General features: G+C 41.8%; 1 protein-coding gene across 1 annotated transcript in view; it reads left to right on the top strand.

Annotated features, from left to right (window-relative positions):
• The window catches only part of LOC132405933 (tyrosine-protein kinase JAK2-like), a 194,124-nt gene extending 170,998 nt beyond the window's left edge, over nucleotides 1-23,126 (top strand). Inside the window, exons 21-24 of the mRNA XM_059990935.1 lie at nucleotides 535-707; nucleotides 2,639-2,756; nucleotides 15,207-15,314; nucleotides 21,979-23,126. Of these exons, the coding sequence (XP_059846918.1) occupies nucleotides 535-707; nucleotides 2,639-2,756; nucleotides 15,207-15,314; nucleotides 21,979-22,083 (504 nt within the window). The 3' untranslated portion in view covers nucleotides 22,084-23,126. The remainder of the gene's footprint in view (nucleotides 1-534; nucleotides 708-2,638; nucleotides 2,757-15,206; nucleotides 15,315-21,978) is intronic.
• The last annotated feature ends 400 nt before the right edge of the window (nucleotides 23,127-23,526 follow it).

The raw sequence follows: 23,526 nt of genomic DNA, 5'->3' as shown, positions 1-23,526 counted from the left end.
AGCTCTCACCATGAATGTCTCATGTTGTGCTATTTGGAGATACTTCTCTTGTTTCTAACTCTGGACACATTCTTGGCTACTTACCTAGGCCATTGCAGCCCATCTCATTGATGTAGAATTTGCCATCAAACAAGTACATCTGACAAGTACAATTTGATAATATCAAGTCTTCCATTTGTTTGAAAAGTTCTCCATTTCTCCAAAGAATGATTTCTGACAGTTAATCATAGAGACCTTACCCAATCCCTAAATCTGCCAATCACATTGCCATCATTGTCAGAAATTGGACTTTATGCCAAGTGTTCACTTTTTTGAACTCTCAATTTTTAACTATTGTGAGTTTTATTTTCAGATTTTGAATCAGTGTCCAGCTGTTGAATCTCAGAGTTTCTGAGTTATTCTTCAAACTGATAACTGGATAAAGATTGAAAAATTTCTCTTAGACATGGTTTAGCCAAAGCATTAATGAGACTGCTGGAAAAAGAGTGTTGCTGCCTACAACCTGGTGCTAATCATTTCTGTTCTTATTGAAAGGGAATGGAATACCTCGGCTCAAAACGATATGTACACAGGGATCTGGCAACTCGGAACATCCTTGTAAAAAGTGGCACCTGTGTAAAAATAGGTGATTTTGGTCTAACCAAGATTCTGCCTGGAGACAAGGATTACTATAAAGTTTTGGAGGCAGGAGAGAGTCCAATCTTTTGGTAAGAGCGGTCCATTGGTTGGTTAGTATCCACTCCTGGAAACTCATGTTCATTTCTTTCCAAAGCAACCCATTGTCAATTATGTATTGAAGCTGGTGCAAACCACAATATGGCTCTCCACACCCCCACTCATATCTATCGTTCATTGCCTTGTTCTTTGTTCTGCTTCTTTGTTTTTTTACCCACCAAATATCCTCTCAGTTCTGCTGTCTGGCTGTATAACATCCAAAATACAGATGTTTCAGTTTGAGGAGGTCATGGTCTCACGTAAAAAAAAAAGTAACATAGAAACATAGAAAACCTACAGCACATTACAGGCCTTTTGGCCCACAATGCTGTGCCGAACATCTACTTACTTTAGAAATCATCTAGGGTTACCTATATCCCTCTATTTTTCCAAGCTCCACTTATCCAAGAGTCTCTTAAAAGACCCCTTTGTATCCGCCTCCACCACCGTCGCTGGTTGCCCATTCCACACACTCTCCACTCTGCATAAAAAAACTTGCCCCGACATCTTATCTGTACCTACTTTCCAAGCACCTTAAAACTGTGCCCTCTCGTGTTAGCCATTTCAGCTCTGGGAAAAAGCCTCTGAGATTGAGAGGGGATCTGATTGAAACGTTTAAGATAATTAAAGGATTTGATAGGATTGAGGCAGGAAATATGTTCCAGATGTTGGGAGAGTCCAGTACCAGAGGGCATGGATTGAGAATAAGAGGTCAGTTAATTAAAAACAGAGTTGAGGAAGAGCTTCTTCTCCCAGAGAGTTGTGGAGGTGTGGAATGCACTGCCTCAGAAGACGGTGGAGGCCAATTCTCTGGATGCTTTCAAGAAGGAGCTGGATAGATATCTGATGGATAGGGGAATCAAGGGATATGGGGACAAGGCAGGGACTGGGTATTGATAGTGAATGATCAGCCATGATCTCAGAATGGCGGTGCAGACTCGAGGGGCCGAATGGTCTACTTCTGCACCTATTGTCTATTGTCTATTATCCACACAATCAATGCCTCTCATCATCTTATACACCTCTATCAGGTCACCTCTCATCCTCCGTCACTCCAAGGAGAAAAGGCCAAGTAGGTGGCAGATAAGCTGGTTTCCCTCAGTCACAGGACACTGAGAAACTCCAGTGCCATTTTTCAATTACATCGCTTCTGTATCTTTTGTAAATTCAATCTTTCTTATCAAAACCATTAGGGAGACCAGTGTGCCTAGCTGGCCAGAATGATTCATTGCCTTGTCGATGTTTGATTTTGCAGCTCTTTCTGTCAATAGCCTCCTCCTCATTCCTTGTACATCTGTCACTACCTGTCACTGCATTTAATCAACAACGAGGGCCTCCTCTGTTGGCTCAGTGAGTTCCTGCACATCTCTGCTGTTGAAGGATAGTGATACCAAGGATAGAAGTGATGGCTGTGCTGCACCTGTGGGAATACTGGCACAGCTGAAACTTGATCTTGAGGACAATCTACCCCACTTAATCCACAGTATATTTACCTCACTAATCATTCACTCCCTCCACATCCAGTGTACTATGCATGGTGGATATGCACCTTCTAAGCCAATAAGTTCTACAACCCAGAAGGCACATAGGAACACCATTTTATACATATTTGCTCCCCATTTACAGTCCATCATGACCAGGGTTGATAACGTTGTCCAGCAAACAGAAAAGACCACTGGGCAAAGTCATCAGTGTTCATCGGTAACTCCAGCATCATTAAACCAAGGCCCATGTCAGGAACTCCCCACTGCAGAACATGGATACAGACTGAAAAAAATTACAAATTTAATAAATGGTGCACTTTGGTATATTTTGTTGATGTACACTGCTAACCCTTCAGGTCAGTGGAAGTTTTACCAATATGTTGATGGTACCAAGTGGGAAGTCTAGACTAAAATTTTAATCAAATTCTCTTTGTGCTTAGGTATGCAATTGAATCTCTATCTGACAGCAAATTCTCTAGAGAGTCAGATGTTTGGAGTTTTGGTGTTGTGCTTTATGAATTATTTACATATGGCGACCATAGCAGGAGTCCACCAACGGTGAGTAGAAACATTATGAAGAACCAAACTCCTCTTGTTCAACTTACTTGCTGCCAGCTTTCTATTTGACAGCCTCTGGAAACAAAACTGAGACTGTTCCAAGATCTCAATGTAGAAATCCCTTCTTAGACAGCCTTCTCTTACAAATCACAGGCCTGAGGATAAGCTGACTCTCACTATGTCAAGTGAGAGAGAACTGGCCACTGGTTCTGCTTCCCCCACAAGTTATTTTACTATTGATACCACAGAACTTCAAATTAAGGGCATTTTGGAAGGGATTACAGACTCTCCACCCTGTGATAACATATACACATTTTATCCTTTGACTATTGGTTGCAAAGAGGCTTTCTCTATTAACCTACTGGGAACATTGGAATATCCTCTACAGCCATAGAGGAATATGAGCATGAGGAATATTTTGAACTTCTAGAAATACTCAAAACAGGAGAGACAAGAGGAACCATGAAATGTCATTGGCATGTACGATTAAAGATAAATCCTAGGCATTCTAAACTTCCACTAAGAGCAAGAGAATGTAGGACCTCAAAGATAAAGGTGAGAAGATGTACTTGGAAACAGAGACTGTGAACAAGATCCTAGATGGGTATTTTGAATTGATATTTATCAAGGAGAAGTGGAAGACAGTGAGATCACTGTGAAATATGCTAAGATATTAGGACATTTTGACATAAAGGAAGAGGAAGAGTTAGAACTATTGAAGAATATGAAGGTGAAAAAGTCCCCAATATCTGATGGAATATACACTAGGTTACTGAGAGAGGCAAGAGTTAAGACTGCTGCTGCATGATTAAGATCTTAGTGTCCTCTCTAATTGCACACAAAATCTTGGTGAGTATCAACTGTTTTATTGTTGAAGCCCATAAGACATTCAAGCAGAACTTAAGACACAGAAGCAGAATTTGGTCAATCAGTCCATCGGATCTGCTGTGCCATTCCATTATGGCTGATTTATCATCCTTCTCAACCCAATTCTCCGGCTTTCTCCCCGTAACCTTTGTCACACTGACTAATAAAAAACCTATCATTCTCCACTTTAACTCTACCCAATGACTTGACTTCCACAGCCATTTGTGGCAATGAATTCCACTGATTCACCACCCTCTGGTTAAAGAGGGTGCCATGGTAGCATAGCTGTTAGTGCATTATTACAGCTTGGGTCATCAGAGTTTGGAGTTCAATTCCAACAACATCTGTAAGGATCCAGTCTGTCCTTTCTGTGGAATTTATGGGTTTTCTCTGGATACATCAGCTTCCCCTCCCAAGAATGTACTGGTTAGTATGTTAAATGGACATTGGAAATTGTCCGGTGATTAGTCTAGGGTTAAATTTCGGGTTGCTGGGCAGCACAGCTGGAAGGGCCTATTTCACACTGTATCTCAATAAATAAATTCTTCTTCATCTTTGACAGACAGATAGACATACTTTATTGATCCTGAGGGAAATTGGGTTTCATTACAGCTGCACCAATTAAGAATAGTGAAGAAATATAGCAATATAAACCATAAATAATTAAATAATAATAAGTTAATCATGCCAAGTGGAAATAAGACCAGGACCAACCTATTGGCACGGGGTGTCTGACACTCCGAGGGAGGAGTTGTAAAGTTTGATGGCCATAGGCAGGAATGACTTCCTATGATGCTCAGCGTTACATCTCGGTGGAATGAGTCTCTGGCTGAATGTACTCCTGTGCCTAACCAGTACATTATGGAGTGGATGGGAGTCATTGTCCAAGATGGCATGCAATTTTGACAGCACCCTCTTTTCAGACACCACCGTCAGAGAGTCCAGTTCCAGCCCCACAACATCACTGGCCTTACAAATAAATTTGTTGATTCTGTTGGTGTCTACTACCCTCAGCCTGCTGCCCCTGCACACAACAGCAAACATGATAGCACTGGCCACCACAGCCTTGTAGAACATCCTCAACATTGTCCAGCAGATGTTAAAGGACTTCAGTCTCCTAAGGAAATAGAGACGGCTCTGCCCCTTCTTAAAGGCAGCCTCAGTGTTCTTTGACCAGTCCAGTTTATTGTCCATTCGTATCCCCAGGTATTTGTAATCCTCCACCATGTCCACACTGACCCCTTGGATGGAAACAGGGGTTACTGGTGCCTTAGCCTTCCTCAGATCCGCCACCATCTCCTTAGGCTTTTTTACGTTAAGCTGCAGATGATTCTGCTTGTACCATGTGACAAAGTTTCCCACCGTAGCTCTGTACTCAGCCTCATCTCCCTTGCTGATGCATCCAACTATGGCAGAGTCATCAGAAAACTTCTGAAGATGGCAAGACTCTGTGTTGTAACTGAAGTCCGAGGTGTAGATGGTGAAGAGAAAGGGAGACAGGACAGGATTGTTCTAATTAGACATCCTTTTCTCTGTTCTGAAGCTGTACCCACTGGTCCTAGACTCCCCCATTATTGGAAACATCCTCTCCTAGTCCACTCTATCTAGACCTTTCAATATTCGACAGGTTTAAATAAGATCCCCCCTCATTGAAGGAGGAAAATAGGAATAATCCTGGTATCTATACACTGGTGTGTCTCATATAAGTGGCAGGGAAGTTATTGGAGAAGATTCATAGAAATAAGATTTTAGTATTTGGAGAGCCACAGAATCCAAAATGGTCAATAGGGCTTATTCAAGCTGGAGGTTTGTGACTTGTAGTCTTCTCCAGAAATCCATACTGGGATAGATATATTCTGCCATTTGTGAAAGATATAAATGACTTGAATGAAAATGTTTATGGGTGGGTTAGTAAATTCACAGATGATACAAAGAATCGTTTTGTGGATGTTATAAAACAAAGGTCTCTTGCTTAATGGTAGGGGTCCATGGCATAAAAATGATTGGGAAATTCTGGTTTACAAGATTTCCAAGAGACACAATGGGATATCGATCAGTTACAGATATGAGCAGAGGGAGTATAATCTGAGCAAATGAAGTGTTGTACTTTGAGAAATCAAATGTGAAGGGACAGTGTAAACAGTTAGTGACAGGATCCATAATGGTGTTGATTTATAGAGAGACCTTGGGTCCAAGTTCATAGCTTCCTGAAAGTGGCTGCACAGGTTGATAAGGTATAAAGAAAGCACATGGCACGCTTGTTTTTATTAGTTGAGGAATGAGCTGAAGAGTCAGGTTGTTACGTCGCAGCTCAGTAAAACTTTAGTTAGGTTACATCCCAAATATTGTTTTCAGTTTTGGTTACCCCATTGCAGGAAGGAAGTAGAGGCTTTGGAAAGGGTGCAGAAAAGCATTAGCGACAGGCCAATTGACGATGAGAGAGAGAGCTCTGCACACGTCGGGGAGAAGAGTTTAAAAAAGGAGCATTTCACAGGGCTCAGTGCATTAACAGCGGACCAATCAGTTCGCGATTCATTAGCAAGAGAAAATTTAAGTAAAACAGGGTCAAAGCAGGGCAGCCATTGTGTGAGGGGACCAGTGAAGAAGTGAGAACTTGAGGCTTTGGCAAGGAGGCACAGGTAAGTAGCAAGTAAGGCTTTATAGTGGTTGAATGAAAAGTCACTAAATTACAGCTAATTAAATAAAGGGTTGATTCAGGATCAGGTGATGTTCTGTAGCTGCATCATGTGGGAGCTGGTGGACCCCATTGTGGTTCCTGGTGACCACATCTGAAGCAAGTGTTGTCTGCTCGGGGAACTCAGACTCAAAGTTGATTATCTGGAATCTGAGCTTCAAACATTGTGGCACGTCAGGGAGTGGGAGAGTTAACTAGATTCGTGTATCAGGAGGTAGTCACACCCTTTGGATTAGCTGCCTCAAATTTGATCTGTGGTCTGGGACAAAAGGCTGTGACTGTGAGTGAGACGGGTAGTGGGATCTAAGAGACAGTGCTGGAGGAGCGTCAGTCCTTGAGATTGTCTAACAGGTCTGAGATTCTTGTTCCCTGTGTGGCTGAGAGTGGGGGCTGTAGGAAAGATGAGAAACCTAACTGTTGGTACTGTAGTTCAAGCAGCAATTCAAAAGGGGGGAAGAGAAGAGAAATGTAGTGTTATTTGGGATAGTATAGTCAGGAGAATAGACAGAGTTCTCTGTTGCAGGCTTAGAGTATCCTAAAGGCTGTGTTGCCTCCCTGGTGCCCAGGTTCAGGACATTTTATCTTACCTGTGGAGGAATTTACAGTGGGAGGGGAAAGATCCAATTGTCATGGTCCACGTGGGTAGCAATGACTAAGGTAGAATGAAGAAAGAGGTTCTGTTGAAGGAACATAGAATATTACAGCACAGTACAGGCCCTTCAGCCCACAATGCTATGATGACCCTGAAATCCTGCCTCCCATATAACCCCACCACCTTAAAATCCTCTATGTACCTGTCTAGTAGTCTCTTAAATTTCACTAGTGTATCTGCCTCCACCACTGACTCAGGCAGTGCATTCCACACACCAACCACTCTCCGAGTAAAAAAAACCTTCCTCTAATATCCCCCTTGAACTTCCCACCCCTTGCCTTAAAGCCATGTCATCTTGTGTTGAACAGAGCTGCCCTAGGGAAGAGGCGCTGGCTGCCTATCTATTCCTCTTAATATCTTGCACACCTCATCATATCTCCTCTCATTCTCTTTCTCTCCAAAGAGTAAAGCCCTAGCTCCCTTAACATATGATCATAGAACAATAGAACATTACTGCACAGAAACAGGCCTTTTGACCCTTCTTAGCTGTGCCGAAACATTTATCTGCCTAGTCCACTGACCTGCACCTGGCCCATATCCCTCCATACACCTCTCAACCATGTACCTGTCCAAGTTTTTCTCAAATGTTAAAACTGAGCCCGTATTTACCACTTCATCTGGCAGCTCATTCCACACTCCCACCACTCTCTATGTGAAGAAGCTCCCCCTCCCCCCCCCCCCATGTTCCCTTTAAACTTTTTTCCCTTCACCCTTAACCCAGGTCCTCTGTTTTTTTTCCCTCAGTGGAAAAAGCATAATGCATACTCTCTAAACCAGGCAAATCTCCTCTGTACCCTTTCCAATGCTTCCACATTCTTCCTATAGTTAGGCAACCAGAACTGGACACAGTACTCCAACTGTGGCCTAACCAGAGTTTTATAGAGCTGCATCATTACCTCGTGACTCTTAACTCTATCCCTCGACTTATGAAAGCTAAGCTGCCCAACCTGCTGAGTTGATCCAGCTTGTTTGTATGTCTTAACACCCCATAAGCTTTTTTAACTACCCTATCTACCCGTGAGGCAACTTTCATGGATCTGTGGACATCCACCCCCTGATCCCTCTGTTCCTCCACACTATCAAGTATCCTGCCATTTACTTTGTACTCTGCCTTGGAGTTTGTCCTTCCAAACTATACTACCTCACACTTCTCCGGGTTGAACTCCATCTGCCACTTCTCAGCCCACTTCTGCATCCTAACAATATCTCTCAGCAATCTTCAACAATCCTCTACACTATCCATAACACCACCAACATATGTGTCATCTGCAAATTTGCCAACCCACCCTTCTAGCCCCACATCCAGGTCATTAATAAAAATCATGAAAAGCAAAGGTCCCAAAACTGATCCTTGGGGGACACCACTAGTCACAACCCTCCAATCTGAATGTACTCCCTCCACCACGACCCTCTGCCTTCTGCAGGCAAGCCAGTTCTGAATCCACCTGGCCAAACTTCCCTGGATCCCATGCCTTCTGACTTTCTGAATAAGCTTACTCTGTGGAACCTTATCAAATGCCTTACTAAAATCCATGTAGATCACCTCCACTGCAGTACCCTAATCTATATGCCTGGTCACCTCCTCAAAGAACTCTAACAGGCTTGTTAGGCATGATCTGCCCTTCACAAAGCCATGCTGACTGTCCCTGATCAGACCATGATTCTCTAAATGCCTATAGATCCTATCTCTAAGAATCTTATCCAACAGATTTCCCACCACAGACATAAGGCTTACTGGTCTATAATTACCTGGACTATCCCTACTACCTTTTTTGAACAAGGGGATAACATTTGCCTCCCTCCAATTCTCCGGTACCATTTGGACAACGAGGACATAAAGATCCTAGCCAGAGGCTCAGCAGTCTCTTCCCTTGCCTTGTGGAGCAGCCTGGGGGAATATTCCGTCAGTCCCCAGGGACTTATCTGTGCTAATGTAACTCCTACACCTCCTCTCCCTTAATATCAACAGGCTCCCGAACTTCAACCTCACTCATATTTTCCTCACCGTCATCAAGTTCCCTCTCATTGGTGAATACCAAAGAGAAGTATTCATTGAGGATCTCACTCACTTCCACAGCCTTCAGGCACATCTCCCTACCTTTATCTCTAATCGGTCCTACCTTCACTCCTGTCATCCTTTTGTTCTTCACATAATTGAAGAATGGTTTGGGGTTTTCCTTTACCCTACTCGCCAAGGCCTTCTCATGCCCCCTTCTTGCACTGCTCAGCCCCTTCTTAAGCTCCTTTCTTGCTACCCTATATTTCTCAATAGACCCATCTGATCCTTGCTTCCTAAACCTCATGTATGCTGCCTTCTTCCACCTGACTAGATTTTCCACCTCACTTGGCACCCATGGTTCCTTCACCCTACCATTCTTTATCTTCCTCACTAGGACGAATTTATCCCTAACATCCTGTAAAAGATCCCTAAACATCAACCACATGTCCATAGTACATTTTCCTGCAAAAACATCATCCCAATTCACACCTGCAAGTTCTAGCCTTATAGCCTCACAATCTTCCCTTCCCCAATTAAAAATTTTCCTGTTCACTTTGATTCTCTCCTTTTCCATGATAATGCTAAAGGCCAGGGAGTGATAGACACTGTCCCCCAGATGCTTACCCACTGACAGATCTGTGACCTGACCCAGTTCGTTACCTAATACTAGATCTAGTATGGCATTCCCCCTAGTCGGCCTGTCAACATACTGTGACAGGAATCCGTCTTGGACACACTTAAACTCTGCCCCGTCTAAACAGTTGGAACTAATCAGTGCCAATCAATATTAGGGAAGTTAAAATCACCCAAGATAACAACCCTGTTATTGTTGCATCTTTCCAAAATCCTTTACTCCCTGTATACCCATAACGGTATCACCACCCACAGTTCCAATCTGCTAACTAAATTTGCTGGCGATACTTCATTGATTGGCCTTACCTCAAACAATAACAAAGTGGCCTACACGGAACCAGTCACCTCTCTAAAATAGTGGTGTCAAGAAAACAACCTCTCCCTCAATATCGCAAAAACAGAGGAGCTTGTTGTGGATTACAGGAGCAATGGAGACAGGCTAACCCCTATTGACATCAATGGAACAACACACACACAAAATGCTGGTGGAACGCAACAGGCCAGGCAGCATCTATAGGGAGAAGCACTGTTGACGTTTCGGGCTGAGACCCTTCATCAGGACGAAGGGTCTCGGCCCGAAATGTCGACAGTACTTCTCCCTATAGATGCTGCCTGGCCTGCTGCGTTCCACCAGCATTTTGCATGTGTTGCTTGAATTTCCAGCATCTGCAGATTTCCTCGTGTTGACATCAATGGATCTAGGGTTGAGAGGTTAAATAGTTTCAAGTTCCTCAGCAGTCATATCACCGAGGACCTCACATGGTCTGTGCACACCAGCTGTGTGGTGAAAAAGACATGGGCCCTTAGATCCTAAGAACTTTCAACAGGGGCACAATTGAGAGCATCCTGACTGGTATGTAAACTGTACCTCCCTTAATCGCAGGACTCTGCAGAGAGTGGTGTGGTCAGCCCAGCGCATCTGTAGATGTGAACTTCTCATGATTCAGGACATTTACAAGGACAGGTGTGTAAAAAGGGCCCATAGGATCATTAGGGACCTAAGCTATCCCAACCACAATCTATTCCAGCTGCTACCATCCAGGAATTGGTACCGCAACATTAAAGCCAGGACCAACAGGTTCTAGGACAGTTTCTTCTACCAGACCATCAGACAGATGAACTCACACTGATTTGAGTGTACTCTATATTATATTGACTGTTCAATTTATTATAAATTATTATACATTACTATGATTGTACATAACCCCTCATGCTGCTAGTGCCTTCCATCATGAAGACTGATGGAAAATACTTATTCAGTTCGTCCACCATTTTGTTGTCCCCCATTACTACCTCTCCAGTGGTCTGATGTCCACTCTCACACCTCTTTTACACTTTATGTATCTGAAGAAACTTTTGTATCCTCCTTAATATTATTGGCTAGCTTACTTTTATGTTCCATCTTTACCTTCTTAATGACTTAAAGCTCTTTTTTGCTGTAGCCACCTGCAGCAATGTCCATTGCATTTACTACCTCAGCTTGAATGCCAAGCAACTGCACCTCCTTGACTAACCTCCCATGAGGGACCTTGTCAAAGGCCTTGCTAAAGACCATGTAGATAACATTTACTGTCTTACCTTAATTAACTTTCCTGGTAACTTCCTCAAAAAAAATCAAAGGTTAGACACGACCTATCACACATAAAGCCATGTTGATTATCTCTCATTAGTCCATGCTATCCCAATACTCATATCTGGTCACTTAGGGTACCTCCCAATAACATTCCCACCAGTGATGTCAGGCTCAGAAGCCTATAGTTTCCTGGTTTATACTTAGAGCCTTTCTTAAACAATGGAATAACTAGTTATCTTCCAATCCATTGGTATTTCATCTGTGACAAAGGATCTTTTAAGTATCTCTGCTAGGGTCCCTACCATTTCTACACTAGCCTCCCACAGAGTCTGAAGGAACAGCTTGTCAAACCTTGTGAATTTATCCACCCTAACTGGCTTCAGACAGCAAACACCTCCATCGCTGTAACTTGTATAGGGTCCATAACCTCACTGCTGCTTTGCCTCATTTCTATAGACTCTGTCCATCTACCAAGTAAATACAGATGCAAATATCCACTTAAAATCTCCCCATCACTTTTGGCTCAATGCATTGATTACTACTCTCATCTTCCAGAGGACTTACCCTGGAGGCCCCATCCTTTAACTTGGTTCCTAACTAGTACCTAAAATCTAAAAGGGTTAAAAAGACCCTGGTGGGAGTTATTTACAGTACAGACTTCCAAACAGTAGCAAAGATGTGGTCTACAAATTAGAAGGGCAATGTTACAGTTATGGGAGATTTCAATATGAGGGCAAATTGGGAAAATCTGGTTGGTGCTGGATGTCAAGAGGGGGGAATTTGTAGAATGCCTAACAAATAGCTTTTAAGATCAGCTCATGATTGACCAACTTAGAAGATCAGATACTCTGGATTGGGTGTTGTGTAATGGACCAAAATTGATTAGAGAGCTTAAGGTAAAAGAAACCTGATGGAAAAGAGATGATAATATGATCAGATTTACCCTAAAATTTGAGAGGGAGAAGCTAAATTTAGATGAATCAGTATTACAGTGCAGTAAAGGGAATTACACAGGCATGAGAGAGGATTGGGCCAGAATCGATTGGAAAAGAACACAGCAGGGATGACAGCAGAGCAGCAATGGCTGGAATTTCTGGAAGCAATTCGGAAGTCACAGGATACGTACATTCCAAAGAGGAAGAAGTATTCTAAAGGAAAGATGGCACAATCATGGATAACAAGATAACAAGAGAACATAAAAGCCAAAGAGAGGGTGCATAATTGAACAAAAATTGGTGGGAAGTTAGAGGATTGGGAAATAAACACAACAGAAGGCAACTAAAAAAGTCATTAAGAAGGTAAAGTTCGAATACAAATGTAAGCTAGCCAATAATATTAAACTTGCATAAAGTGAAAAGAGTGATGAGAATGGATATTGGACCACTGAAAAATGATGCTGGAGAAGTAGTGATGGGAGACAAGGAAATGACAGATGTACTGAATAAGTATTTTGCATCAGTTTTCACTGTGGAAAGGACTAGCTGTATTGTAGAAGTTTCAGATGCTGGGTTGTGAAGTGTGTGAAATTACCACAACTAGAGGAAAGTTTCTTGGGAAACTGAAAGATCTGAAGGTAGATCAGTCATCTGGAGCAGATGGTGTACACCCCAGAGTTCTGATAGAGGGGGCTGAAAAGATTGTGGAGGCCTTAGTAATAATCTTTCGAGAACCAATTGATTCAAAAATGAATCTGGAAAAATGGAAAATTACAAATGTCACTCCACTCTTCAAGAAGGGAGTGAGGCAGAAAAAAGGAAACTATAGGCCAGTTAGTCTGATCTCGGTGGTTGGGAAGATGTTGGAGTTGATTATAAAAGGATGAAGTCTCAGGGGCTTAGAGACAGCTGATAAAATAGACCATAGTCAGCATAGTTTCCTCAAGGGAAACTCTTGCCTGACAAATCTTTAAGGAAATAACAAGCATCATAGACAAAGAATTGCTTAATGTTGTATCCTGGGATTTTGAGAAGGCTTTTGACAAGGTGCCATGCTTCAGGCAGCTTAACCAGCTATGATCCCATGGTATTTCAGGAAAGATTCTATCATGGAGAAAACAGTGGCTTACTGGTAGGAGGTAAATAGTGCGACTAAAGGGAGCCTTTTCTTTTTGGCTGTTGGTGACAAGTAGTGTTCCACAGGGGTCTGTTTTAGGACCAATTGTTTTTGTGTTGTTTGTCAATGATTTGGATGATGAAATCATTGGATTTGTTGCAAAGTTTGCAGACAATATGAAGATAGGTGTTGGGGCAGGTAGATTTCAGGATGTGGAGAAGCTACAGAAGGACTTAGATTAAGAGAATTGGCAAAGAAATAGCAGATAGAGTAGTGTTGGGAAGTGTGTATGGTTATACACTTTGGAAGAAGAAATGAAAGGATTAACTATTTTCTAAATGGAGAGAAAATACAAAAAAAAAACTGAGGTGCAAAGGGACTTAGAAGTCCTTGTGCAGGATTCCATAAAGGTTACAGTAATTTGCAGGCTGAGTTGTGATAAGGAAGGCAAATACAAAGTTGACATTTGTTTCAAGATGGCTAGGATATAAAAGCAAGGATGTAATGTTGAGACTTGATAGAGTACTGGTAAGCCAGAGTATTGTAAGCAGTTTTTGGATTCTTATCTTAGAAAGGATGTGCTGAAACAGGGGAGGGTTCAAAGGAGGTTGATGAAAATGAGTCCAGGATTGAATAGCTTTTCATATGAAGTGCATTTAATGACTCTGAGCCTCTGTTCAGAAGAATTAAGAAGAATGAGGGATAACCTAATTGAGACCTATTGAACAGTGAAATTCTTTAGAGTGGATATGGAGAGGATGTTGCCTATGGTGGTAGAGTCTAAGACTAGCGGACACAACCTCAAAATAGAGGGATGTCCTTTTAGAATGGAGGTGAGGAGGAATTTTTTTTTCCAGAGGATGGTGAATCCATGGAATTCTTTGCCACAGGTAGTTGTGCAGGCCAAGTCTTAATGTATATTTCAGGCAGTATTTGATAGATTCTTGATTGGCCAGGACATGAAGGGATATGAGAAGGCAGGAGATTGGTGCTGCAAGGAAAATTGGATCAGTCATGGTAAAATGGCAGAGCAGACGATGGGCCAAATGGTCTAATTCTGCTCCTATATCTTATGGTCTAATTCACAACTTATTTTTAAAATAGAGCCTTGGAATCCCCAATATCCATTTAATTCCTCTCCTCACCCACCCGCTTTCATCCAATAGGTGCTGCTCACTGAGTTCTTTCAGAAGATTGTATTTTGCTCCAGGTTCTAGCATCTGTAGTCTGCTGAGTCTTCAGTTTATTGACTCCTCAGATGACTGAGGAAACCAACGGAAGAGCCAAATTGTCTTCAGTGGGGCAGTTTTAAGAGCAACATAGATAATAATAACTTATTCATAGAGCACTTTTTGAGCAGGCAATGTAGTTCAAAATATTTTACATAAAGTGCAAACATGAAAATAAAAATAAACATGAAAATAAAAGACAAACAGATGTCAGTTCAAAGCAAGGTGAAATAAATGGGTTTTGAGCTAGTGTTTAAAAGTGTCAACTGAGACTGCATCCATTATAGTTTAAGATATTGCAGTCCACAGTTTAGTTGCATAGTTCAAACAAGCTGACCTGCCAATTACCTATTGACAGAAATTGCTTAAATTTAAATAAACCATCAGAAGAAGATTTGAGAGCTCCAGCAGGATTGTAAATCAAAAGTGCTTCTGTGATGTTCTGCAGTCCCAGACCATTAATAACTTTAAAAATGTGAAAGATGACTTGAAAATCAATTTTAAACATACAGAAAGACAATGCAGAGTAGCTAGGATGGTCAATAGAAAGTGGTTGGGTTACATTTCTGGGTGTTTGGTCAGGAAAGTATGAATAATCATCAAGTACTGGGAAAGAATGAGCTGGATTAGGAGACTGATTAAATCAGATTTGCATTTGGATGAAGAAGTAGCATGTGTCTGCTTGCTCCACCCAGTATGAACAAGGGAGAAGCCTCAGGAGGCACAATCATCCTTTCCTTTTTTTTAAAGGAGTATCAAAGAATGATTGGTCCAGATAAACAAGGACACATGGTCTTCCAGATGCTTGAAGTCCTAAAAACCAGACGCTTACCAGCACCCCAAGACTGTCCAAGAGAGGTAAGCAGCTGTATAGTAGAACAAATGTCTAAATCTGGTTCTTTGTATTGGGTGGGGAGGAACATGTGAAAACTGAATCCATGGAAAGATTGTAATTGAGTTTCTTGAGATCACTTAGAGTTAAAGAAAAGTACAGCCCAGAAACTAGGCCTTCAGCCCATGTGGTCCAAACTGAGCTATTTAAACTGCCTTCTTCAATTGACCTGCACCAGGATCACAGCCCTCGATGCCCCACCATCTATTTAACTATCCAAACTTCTCTTAAATGTTGGGTAGCAACATAGAAACATAGAAAAAAATACAGCACAATACATACCTTCAGCCCACAAAGCTGTGCCAAACGTGCCCTACCTTAGAACGACCTAGGCTTTACCCATAGCCCTCTATTTTTCTAAGCTCCATATAACCATCCAGGAGTCTCTTAAAAGACCCTATAATTTCCGCCTCCACCGCCACCAGCAGCTCATTCCACGCACTCAACACTCCCTGCATAAAAAAACTTGCACCTGACATCTCCTGTGTACCTACTTCCAAGTACCTTAAAACCCTCTCATGCTAGCCATGCTTTTCCCTGGGGAAAAGACTCTGACTATCCACATGATCAATGACTCATTATCTTGTACACCTCTATCAAGTCACCACTCATCCTCCGTCACTCTAAGGAGAAAAGGCCGAGTTCACTCAACTTATTCTCATAAGGCATGCTCCCCAATCCAGGTAACATCCTTGTCGATCTCCTCTGCACCCTTTCTATCGCTTCCACATCCTTCCTATACTGAGGCGACCAGAATTGAGCACAGTATTCCAAGTGGGGTCTGACCAGGTGCTATATAGCTGCAACATTACCTCTCGGCTCTTAAACTCAATCCCACAATTGATGAAGGCCAATGCACCGTATGCCTTCTTAACCACAGAGTCAACCTGCGCAGCAGCTTTGAGTGTCCTATGGACTTAGACCCCAAGATCCCTCTGATCCTCCACACTGCCAAGAGTCTTACCATTAGTACTATATTCTGCCATTATATTTAACCTACCAAAGTGAACCACCAAACACAAGGAAATCTGCAGATGCTGGAAATTCAAACAACAACAACATACAAAATGCTGGTGGAACAATCCTTCGTCAGGACAAAGGGTCTCAGCCTGAAACGTCGACAGCGCTACTCCCTATAGATGCTGCCTGGCCTACTGTGTTCCACCAGCATTTTGTGGGTGTTGTCACCTCACACTTGTTCACACAGTGTTGAACTCCATCTGCCACTTCTAAGCCCAGTTTTGTACCCTATCAATGTCTTGTTGTAACCTCTGACAGCCCTCCACACTATCCACAACATACCCAACTTTTGTGTCATCAGCAAATTTACTAACCCATCCCTCCACTTCCTCATCCAGGTCATTTATAAAAATCACAAAGAGTAAGGGTCCCAGAACAGATCCCTGAGGCACACCACTAGTCACCGGCCTCCATTCCTCTTCAACACGCAGACTCCCCAGCATTGAACTGATTCCATAACATATGGACTCACTTTTAAGGACTGTATAACTCGTGTTCTTGATATTTATTGCTTGCTTATTTATTATTATTATTATTTTCTTTTTCCTTTCTTTTTGTATTTGCCCAATTTGTTACCTATTGCATACAGTTTGTTTATCCACCTCTGTTGTATATGTTTTTCATTTATCATGTTTCTTTCTATATACTGTGAATGCCTGCAAGAAAATGAATCTCAGGATTGCATATGGTGACATATAACCATATAACAATCACAGCATGGAAGCAGGCCATCTCGGCCCTCCTAGTCCGTGCCGAACTCTTAATCTCACTTAGTCCCACCTACCCTCACTCAGCCCATAACCCTCCACTCCTTTCCTGTCCATATACCTATCCAATTTTACCTTAAATGACACAACTGAACTGGCCTCTACTACTTCTACAGGAAGCTCATTCCACACAGCTATCACTCTCTGAGTAAAGAAATACCCCCTCGTGTTTCCCTTAAACTTCTGCCCCCTAACTCTCAAATCATGTCCTCTTGTTTGAATCTCCACTTGTACTTTGGACTTAGAAAAGTGTAAGAAAAGTTCATTCTGATGCGTTAAAGCTAGAACTAAATTTTCAGCAGAACGCAAAATAACAGACTCTTATTCCATAATTCATTTTTGATATATTAAAAGTTACCTTTGTATCACAAGAAGAGTTACCATACAAAAATGACAGCAATTAAAAATATGTAAAGGGGCCAAGTTACCTGCGATTAACAGTACCTGAAGCATTCTCTACAACCACCCTGACTATATACAAAATTGTGATAGGGTAAATGCAAGCATCTTTTTTTCCCCCAAGAGGTTAGATGAGAGTAGAACTTGAGATCATAGTTTAAGGGTGAAAGGTGAAATATTTAAGGGGAATGTGAGGGTGAACTTCTTCAGTGGGTGGTGAGAGTGTTGAATAAGCTGCCAGAGAAAGTCATGAATTCAGGTTCATTTTCAGTATTTAAGTGAAATTTGGATAAGTACATGGATGGAAGTGGTATGGAGGCCTATGGTCTGAGGTCAGGTCAGAATAAGATTTAATATCACCAGCATATGTCATGAAATTTGTTAACTTTATGGCAGCAGTACAATGAAGAACATGATTATATAAATAGAGAAAAAATGGAGTTACATTATGTTTGTTTTTAAAGTTATATTTCTATTAAATAGTTAAGTTAAAATAAGTAGTGCAAAATAACAGAAATAAAAAAAGCATTGAGTTAGTGTTCATGGGTGCAATGTCCATTTAGAAATTGGATGGCAGAGGGAAAGAAGCTGTTCATGAATCACTGAGTGTGTGTCTTCAGGCTTCTGTACCTCGTTCTCAAGGGTAACAGTGTGAAGAGGGTATGTCCTGGGTGGTGGGGATCCTTAATGATGGATACTGTCTTCCTGAGGCACTGCTCCTTGAAGATGTATTGGATATCACAGAGGCTGGTACCCATAATAGAGCTGACTAATTTTACAAATTTCTGCAATAAATTTCGATCTTGTGCAGCAGCCCCCCATATTAGACAGTGATGCAGCCAGTCAGAGTGCTGTCCATCGTACATTGGTAGACTCTCAAACTCCTAATGTAATATAGCCACTGTTTTGCCTTCTTTATAACTGCATCAATATGATCAATAGGTCGTTGGGACAAGACAAATTAATAGTTCAGCATGGACACCCTGTATTGTACTGTTCTATAACTATGAGTCTATCAAAGACTAGCATATTTAGGTGGCATGGAGTGCAGTGAAAATTCTGCAGATTATTTCACTAGGATGAAGGTTAGCTGAACAAAGAGTACAGGTGATTTGGGGAAACATTCTGCTGGGTACAGAAAAATAAGGACAAGCTCAATGCCACTTGGAAACTTGTACAGGCAGGATTCAGGGACAAATTTTCCCTGTCTGAGGAGCGGAGAACAAAGGGGACACCAAGCTTCCCTGTCTGTATGGTGGGGAATAGCGGGGCTACCAGATTCCCTCATTGACATGGTGGGGAACTGGAGGGAGGCACCAGGTTCCCCCCCTCATCTGAGGGGCTGGGCATTGGGTAACCGGCTCCCCCTGTTAGAGGGGTGCAGGGCCAGGGGACACCAGCTCTGCCCGTATGAGGGGTGGAGGCCAGGGGACACTGGTTCAAAGTAAAGTTGATGATATCTTTCACTCAGTGGCAATATATCTTAGGGATTCTCTAACTTAGTATGTTGTGGTGGCTCAGTCATTAAGTCCATTCAATAGTTTTTGTTTGGTTTTAACAAAAACCAGGACTATGGGAAGACTGTTGGAAAATGAAACTGAGATTGAAATCAGTAATGATCTATTCATGTTCCTACTCATTACTTAGTCATAGAGCTCTACAGATCAGAAACAATCCATTCAGTCCCTCGAGTCCATGCTGACCCTATACTGCCTATTCTCATTGACGCACATATGGTTCAGCCCTCCGTATTCCTTCCATCCATGTGCCTATCCAAATTCCTCTCAAGATTCAATATTTTTTCATCAATTCAGATATGAGGAACTCTCTACATCATATTTTGGTTGATGAAAAACATTAAAATGAAAAATTTGAGGAAGAGAGATATTAAGAGGAAGGGTTTATGAAGGAATTCCAGAACGATGAGGGAACTAAAGGCACAGCTCTAATGAATTAGAATTGTAAGAGAGCAGTACGTTTTGATATCCCATAAGGTTGCAGGGATGGAAGAAGTTATAGAAATGATGCCATGAAAAGATTATATGAGCAGTAGGGTTATGGATGACTTATGAAGGTTTCACATAAAGTGTTGCTGCTCAAGACTAATGCTTGGTGTCCATTTTAGAAATAGTTAGGGATTCTGCTCCCTTTCTAAAGTAACCTCAACAGAAGTTCTAACTATCACCTAGCTTCTCTCCGAAGGAAGTAAACAGTAAGCAGGCTAATAAGCTCATCAAGCCTACTTCACCACTGGATCAGGGCTGATCTGGTCTTAGCTTCTACTCCAATTCCCTATTTGTTTCTTGCCCTGCCCTTTATTCTTTTGTTCTTTGAATGTCTATTAGACTCCAAACTAAATATTTGCAATACATCAACAGCTCTTTAGGTTTTGACAAAATTCCTCCTCACTGAAGTAGCAGAGAGCAATGATGAAGGCAGAATGATTAAACGTTATCTACATTGAGACACAAGCAAGTGTAGCAGCTGAGATCTGGAGCAAATACCAAACTGGTGAAGGAACTCAACATCTAAATAAGTATAACACACACAAAATGCTGGTGGAACACAGCAGACCAGGCAGCATCTATAAGGAGAAGTACTGTCGATGTTTGGGCTGAGACCCTTCTTCAAGACTAACTGAAAGGCAAGATACTAAGAGATTATTATATACTAAGGAAATCTCTTAATATCTTTCCTTTCAGTTAGTCCTGATGAAGGGTCTCAGCCCAAAACATCGACAGTGTTTCTCCTTATAGATGCTGCCTGGCCTGCTTGTGTTCCACCAGCATTTTGTGTGTGTTGTTTGAATTTCCAGCATCTGCAGATTTCCTCATGTTTGCTATCTAAATAGGTATGTTTTAATGTCAGAGATGTGTATATAATATACATCCTGAAATTCTTTTCCTTCGTAAACATCCATGAAAACAGAGGAGTGCCCCAAAGAATGAAAGACAGTTAAACGTTAGAACCCCAAAACCCCACCTCCATATTCCCCCTCACACACACAAGCAGCAACAAGGCAAAGAACCCCCTCCCCCAGCAGCAAAAAAGCATTGACACCCTCCACACTCAAGTGTGCAGCAAAGCATCAATTAAGTCAGACTTGCAGTACCCCAAAGAATAGTCATTCACCCAGTAATTCGACATACCACAGGCTCTCTCTTTCTCTCTCTCTCCCCCAAATAGGAGAAAGAGACATGTTCTCGTTTCACAGCAAGAGGGGAGACATAACAAACAGCTCACTGATTTATGATGTTAAAAGTCTGTTGTGTCACTTTTTCCAAGCTCTGCGCCCAGAGAATTGACCCCGGAAATGCTCAGGTCTCTGGACACACAGCCGGCAGCTAACCCACTGCCCCAGTGTTCCGTGTTCTCCCATGACGCTTCAGTCAGGGGCACCGGCCTTGAATCAGCCCAAATCAACAATTTAAAGAGGGCATGGATTGAGAATAAGAGGTCAGTTATTTAAAACAGAGTTGAGGAAGAGCTTCTTCTCCCAGAGAGTTGTGGAGGTGTGGAATGCACTGCCTCGGAAGACGGTGGAGGCCAATTCTCTGGATGCTTTCAAGAAGGAGCTAGATAGATATCTGATGGATAGGGGAATCAAGGGATATGGGGACAAGGCAGGGACTGGGTATTGATAGTGAATGATCAGCCATGATCTCAGAATGGCAGTGCAGACTCGAGGGGCCGAATGGTCTACTTCTGCATCTATTGTCTATTGTCTATCTCCAGAGCCACAAAAATCCGACACTCTGAGGGTGGTGCACTAGTCATCCAGGCTGCATCCTTGACATCAAAAAGTGGCCGGTCATGAGGCCCTGAGAGTGGGTCCCATTCCCACAAAGAAACAAAGTCAAAGTCAGAGTGTGACTCCAGGTCAGGGTCTTCAAAAGAACCTTGAAAAGGAAAAAAAAAACATCAAAGATAGAAATAGATGCAAATAGATAGAAATAGATTCCAAAGATGCAAGCAAAGGAGTCACCTACTGTACACAGGATGTTGATAAGCCAAGTGAGTGCAGAAAAGGTTTGTTTTTTGGATTGGAGGGCTTGAGTTATCAGGAGAAGTGGGATTGGTTTGTTCGTATCCCTGGGAACAAATAATGTTGAGAGGTGACAAGAATGAGATGTATAAAGTTATGAGAGAAGGTGAGGTAAAATTCTGCATGCAGTGAGTTATTATCAATCTACTGCATGAAAGACTAGTGATAGCAAATCCAAAGGAACTTTCTAAAAGGACTTAAAAAATTGGAGGGTAAAGTTACCATGGAAAGATGGACTGGATGGCACAAGAGCAGTATGGCTGCATCCTTCTGTTATACCTAATGCATTTTCAAAGCTGCCTGCAACACATCAATTTTTGTTGATACTTCCTATGGTGTTTATTTCAATATACTGGGCACTACAATGAGAACCTTCTCTTTGTCACATTTTTAATTTAGATCTACAATGTTATGTTGAACTGCTGGAGCCACAATCCTGCTCAAAGACCAACCTTTGTAGAACTTCTGCACAAGATAGAAGAAATGCAAGCTGCTCTTTGCTGACCAGTGCTACCTTCATAAAGAATTCACTTCTGAGCCTATGGAATCCTGTCTCCCTACAGCTTAGAATCAACACAGAATGGCTCAAAAGAAACAGTGTTTTGTTTGCGAAACTGATGGACTGTCTCAGGTGCCACACCAGTATTGCTAAGCAGTGCAGCCTGTGATCATCAGGTTGCTCAGTTCTTCAAATGGAAACTTCAGATCAAAACTGACTTCTGGAGGTGTTAGACCTGGGACTATATCATCTTGTCTCTTTTCAGGCTTTTACATTGCTTCTATGACTTTGAAATAGTTGAATTCACCCACTAAGAAACAGCAGCAAGAGATTGGAGAGCAGTAATGGCAACATGAATTTTTAGAATTTGTCCTATGTTGCAAAACCTGGCGATACCTTCCTAGGCACAAAAGCTGGGAACTGGAAGGGCAATGGCACTATGCTTGGAAAGAACAAGAGGGTGCTGAGGGTGGGATGAGGGAATTCCTCTTATTATAAGTAATGTTGACAGGGGATTTTGAGATCAGTCATTCTTCAGTCAAAAATGGGAGTCTTATTAAAATGCAAACTGTTGGCAGCATGGGCCCTGACCTTGTAATATTATAAGGTGAAGGCAGATCTTTAATGCAATATGCAATCATTATTCCCAAATATGATATGACATCTATTTAGTTCTGAAATAGCTGATATATTCTATTCAAACAATTTAAATTAGAAACTGAACCCAGGAGGTATATTTTTAAGCAAGAAGTGGTTTTCACAGAGGTAAATAAATTTAGTTATAGTTTCTAGGTCAATAGCCATCATTCAAATATTGACTTGCATGCATAGAATAATAGAAACTCCATAATTCAGAAGGAGACAATTTGTTCCATTGTGATGGCACTGGTTAATAAAATGTTGTCCAACCAAATACCAGTTGTATTAAGGCAGTATTTGACCAAATGTAGCCTGAATGAAAATGTAGAGACTTGCAGATGCTAGAATACGGAGCAATACGAAGCACTGGAGGAACTCAAGAAGGGGAAGAAAGAAGTTGTCAACAGAGATCCTACATCTGAGTGGAAAGGGGAGATAGACAGTAGAAAAAAGAGAGGAAACAGATCGTCAAAGTATGGATAAATTTAAAAAGTGTGGATAAAGATAAAGCAAAAGATAAAAAAGAAAAATAAGAGTGGAGTGAAGTGGCGTCAAGTGCAAAAGAGTAAAAGATTACAAGATTTTAAAAGCACAATGAATGTAAGGGCACTTTATTTGAATGTCTGTGTTATTTGAAACAAGGTCAGTGAACTTATGGCACAAGTCAGTACAAAGGGCCATTACAGAGACGTGCTTGCAGGGAGGAGAGGATTGGGAATGAAATATCCAAGGATATCAGGTAATATGAAAGGAGAGGCAGGAAAGTTAAGGGAGGTGGGGTAGCCTCTTAATTCAAGATGAGATCAGGG

The sequence above is a fragment of the Hypanus sabinus genome, chromosome 16 (assembly GCF_030144855.1).
Source record: "Hypanus sabinus isolate sHypSab1 chromosome 16, sHypSab1.hap1, whole genome shotgun sequence".
In the NCBI taxonomy this organism is placed as follows: Eukaryota; Metazoa; Chordata; class Chondrichthyes; order Myliobatiformes; family Dasyatidae; genus Hypanus; species Hypanus sabinus.
The sequence above is the reverse complement of the archived record's forward strand: the minus strand, read 5'-3'. Positions and strand labels throughout refer to the sequence as shown.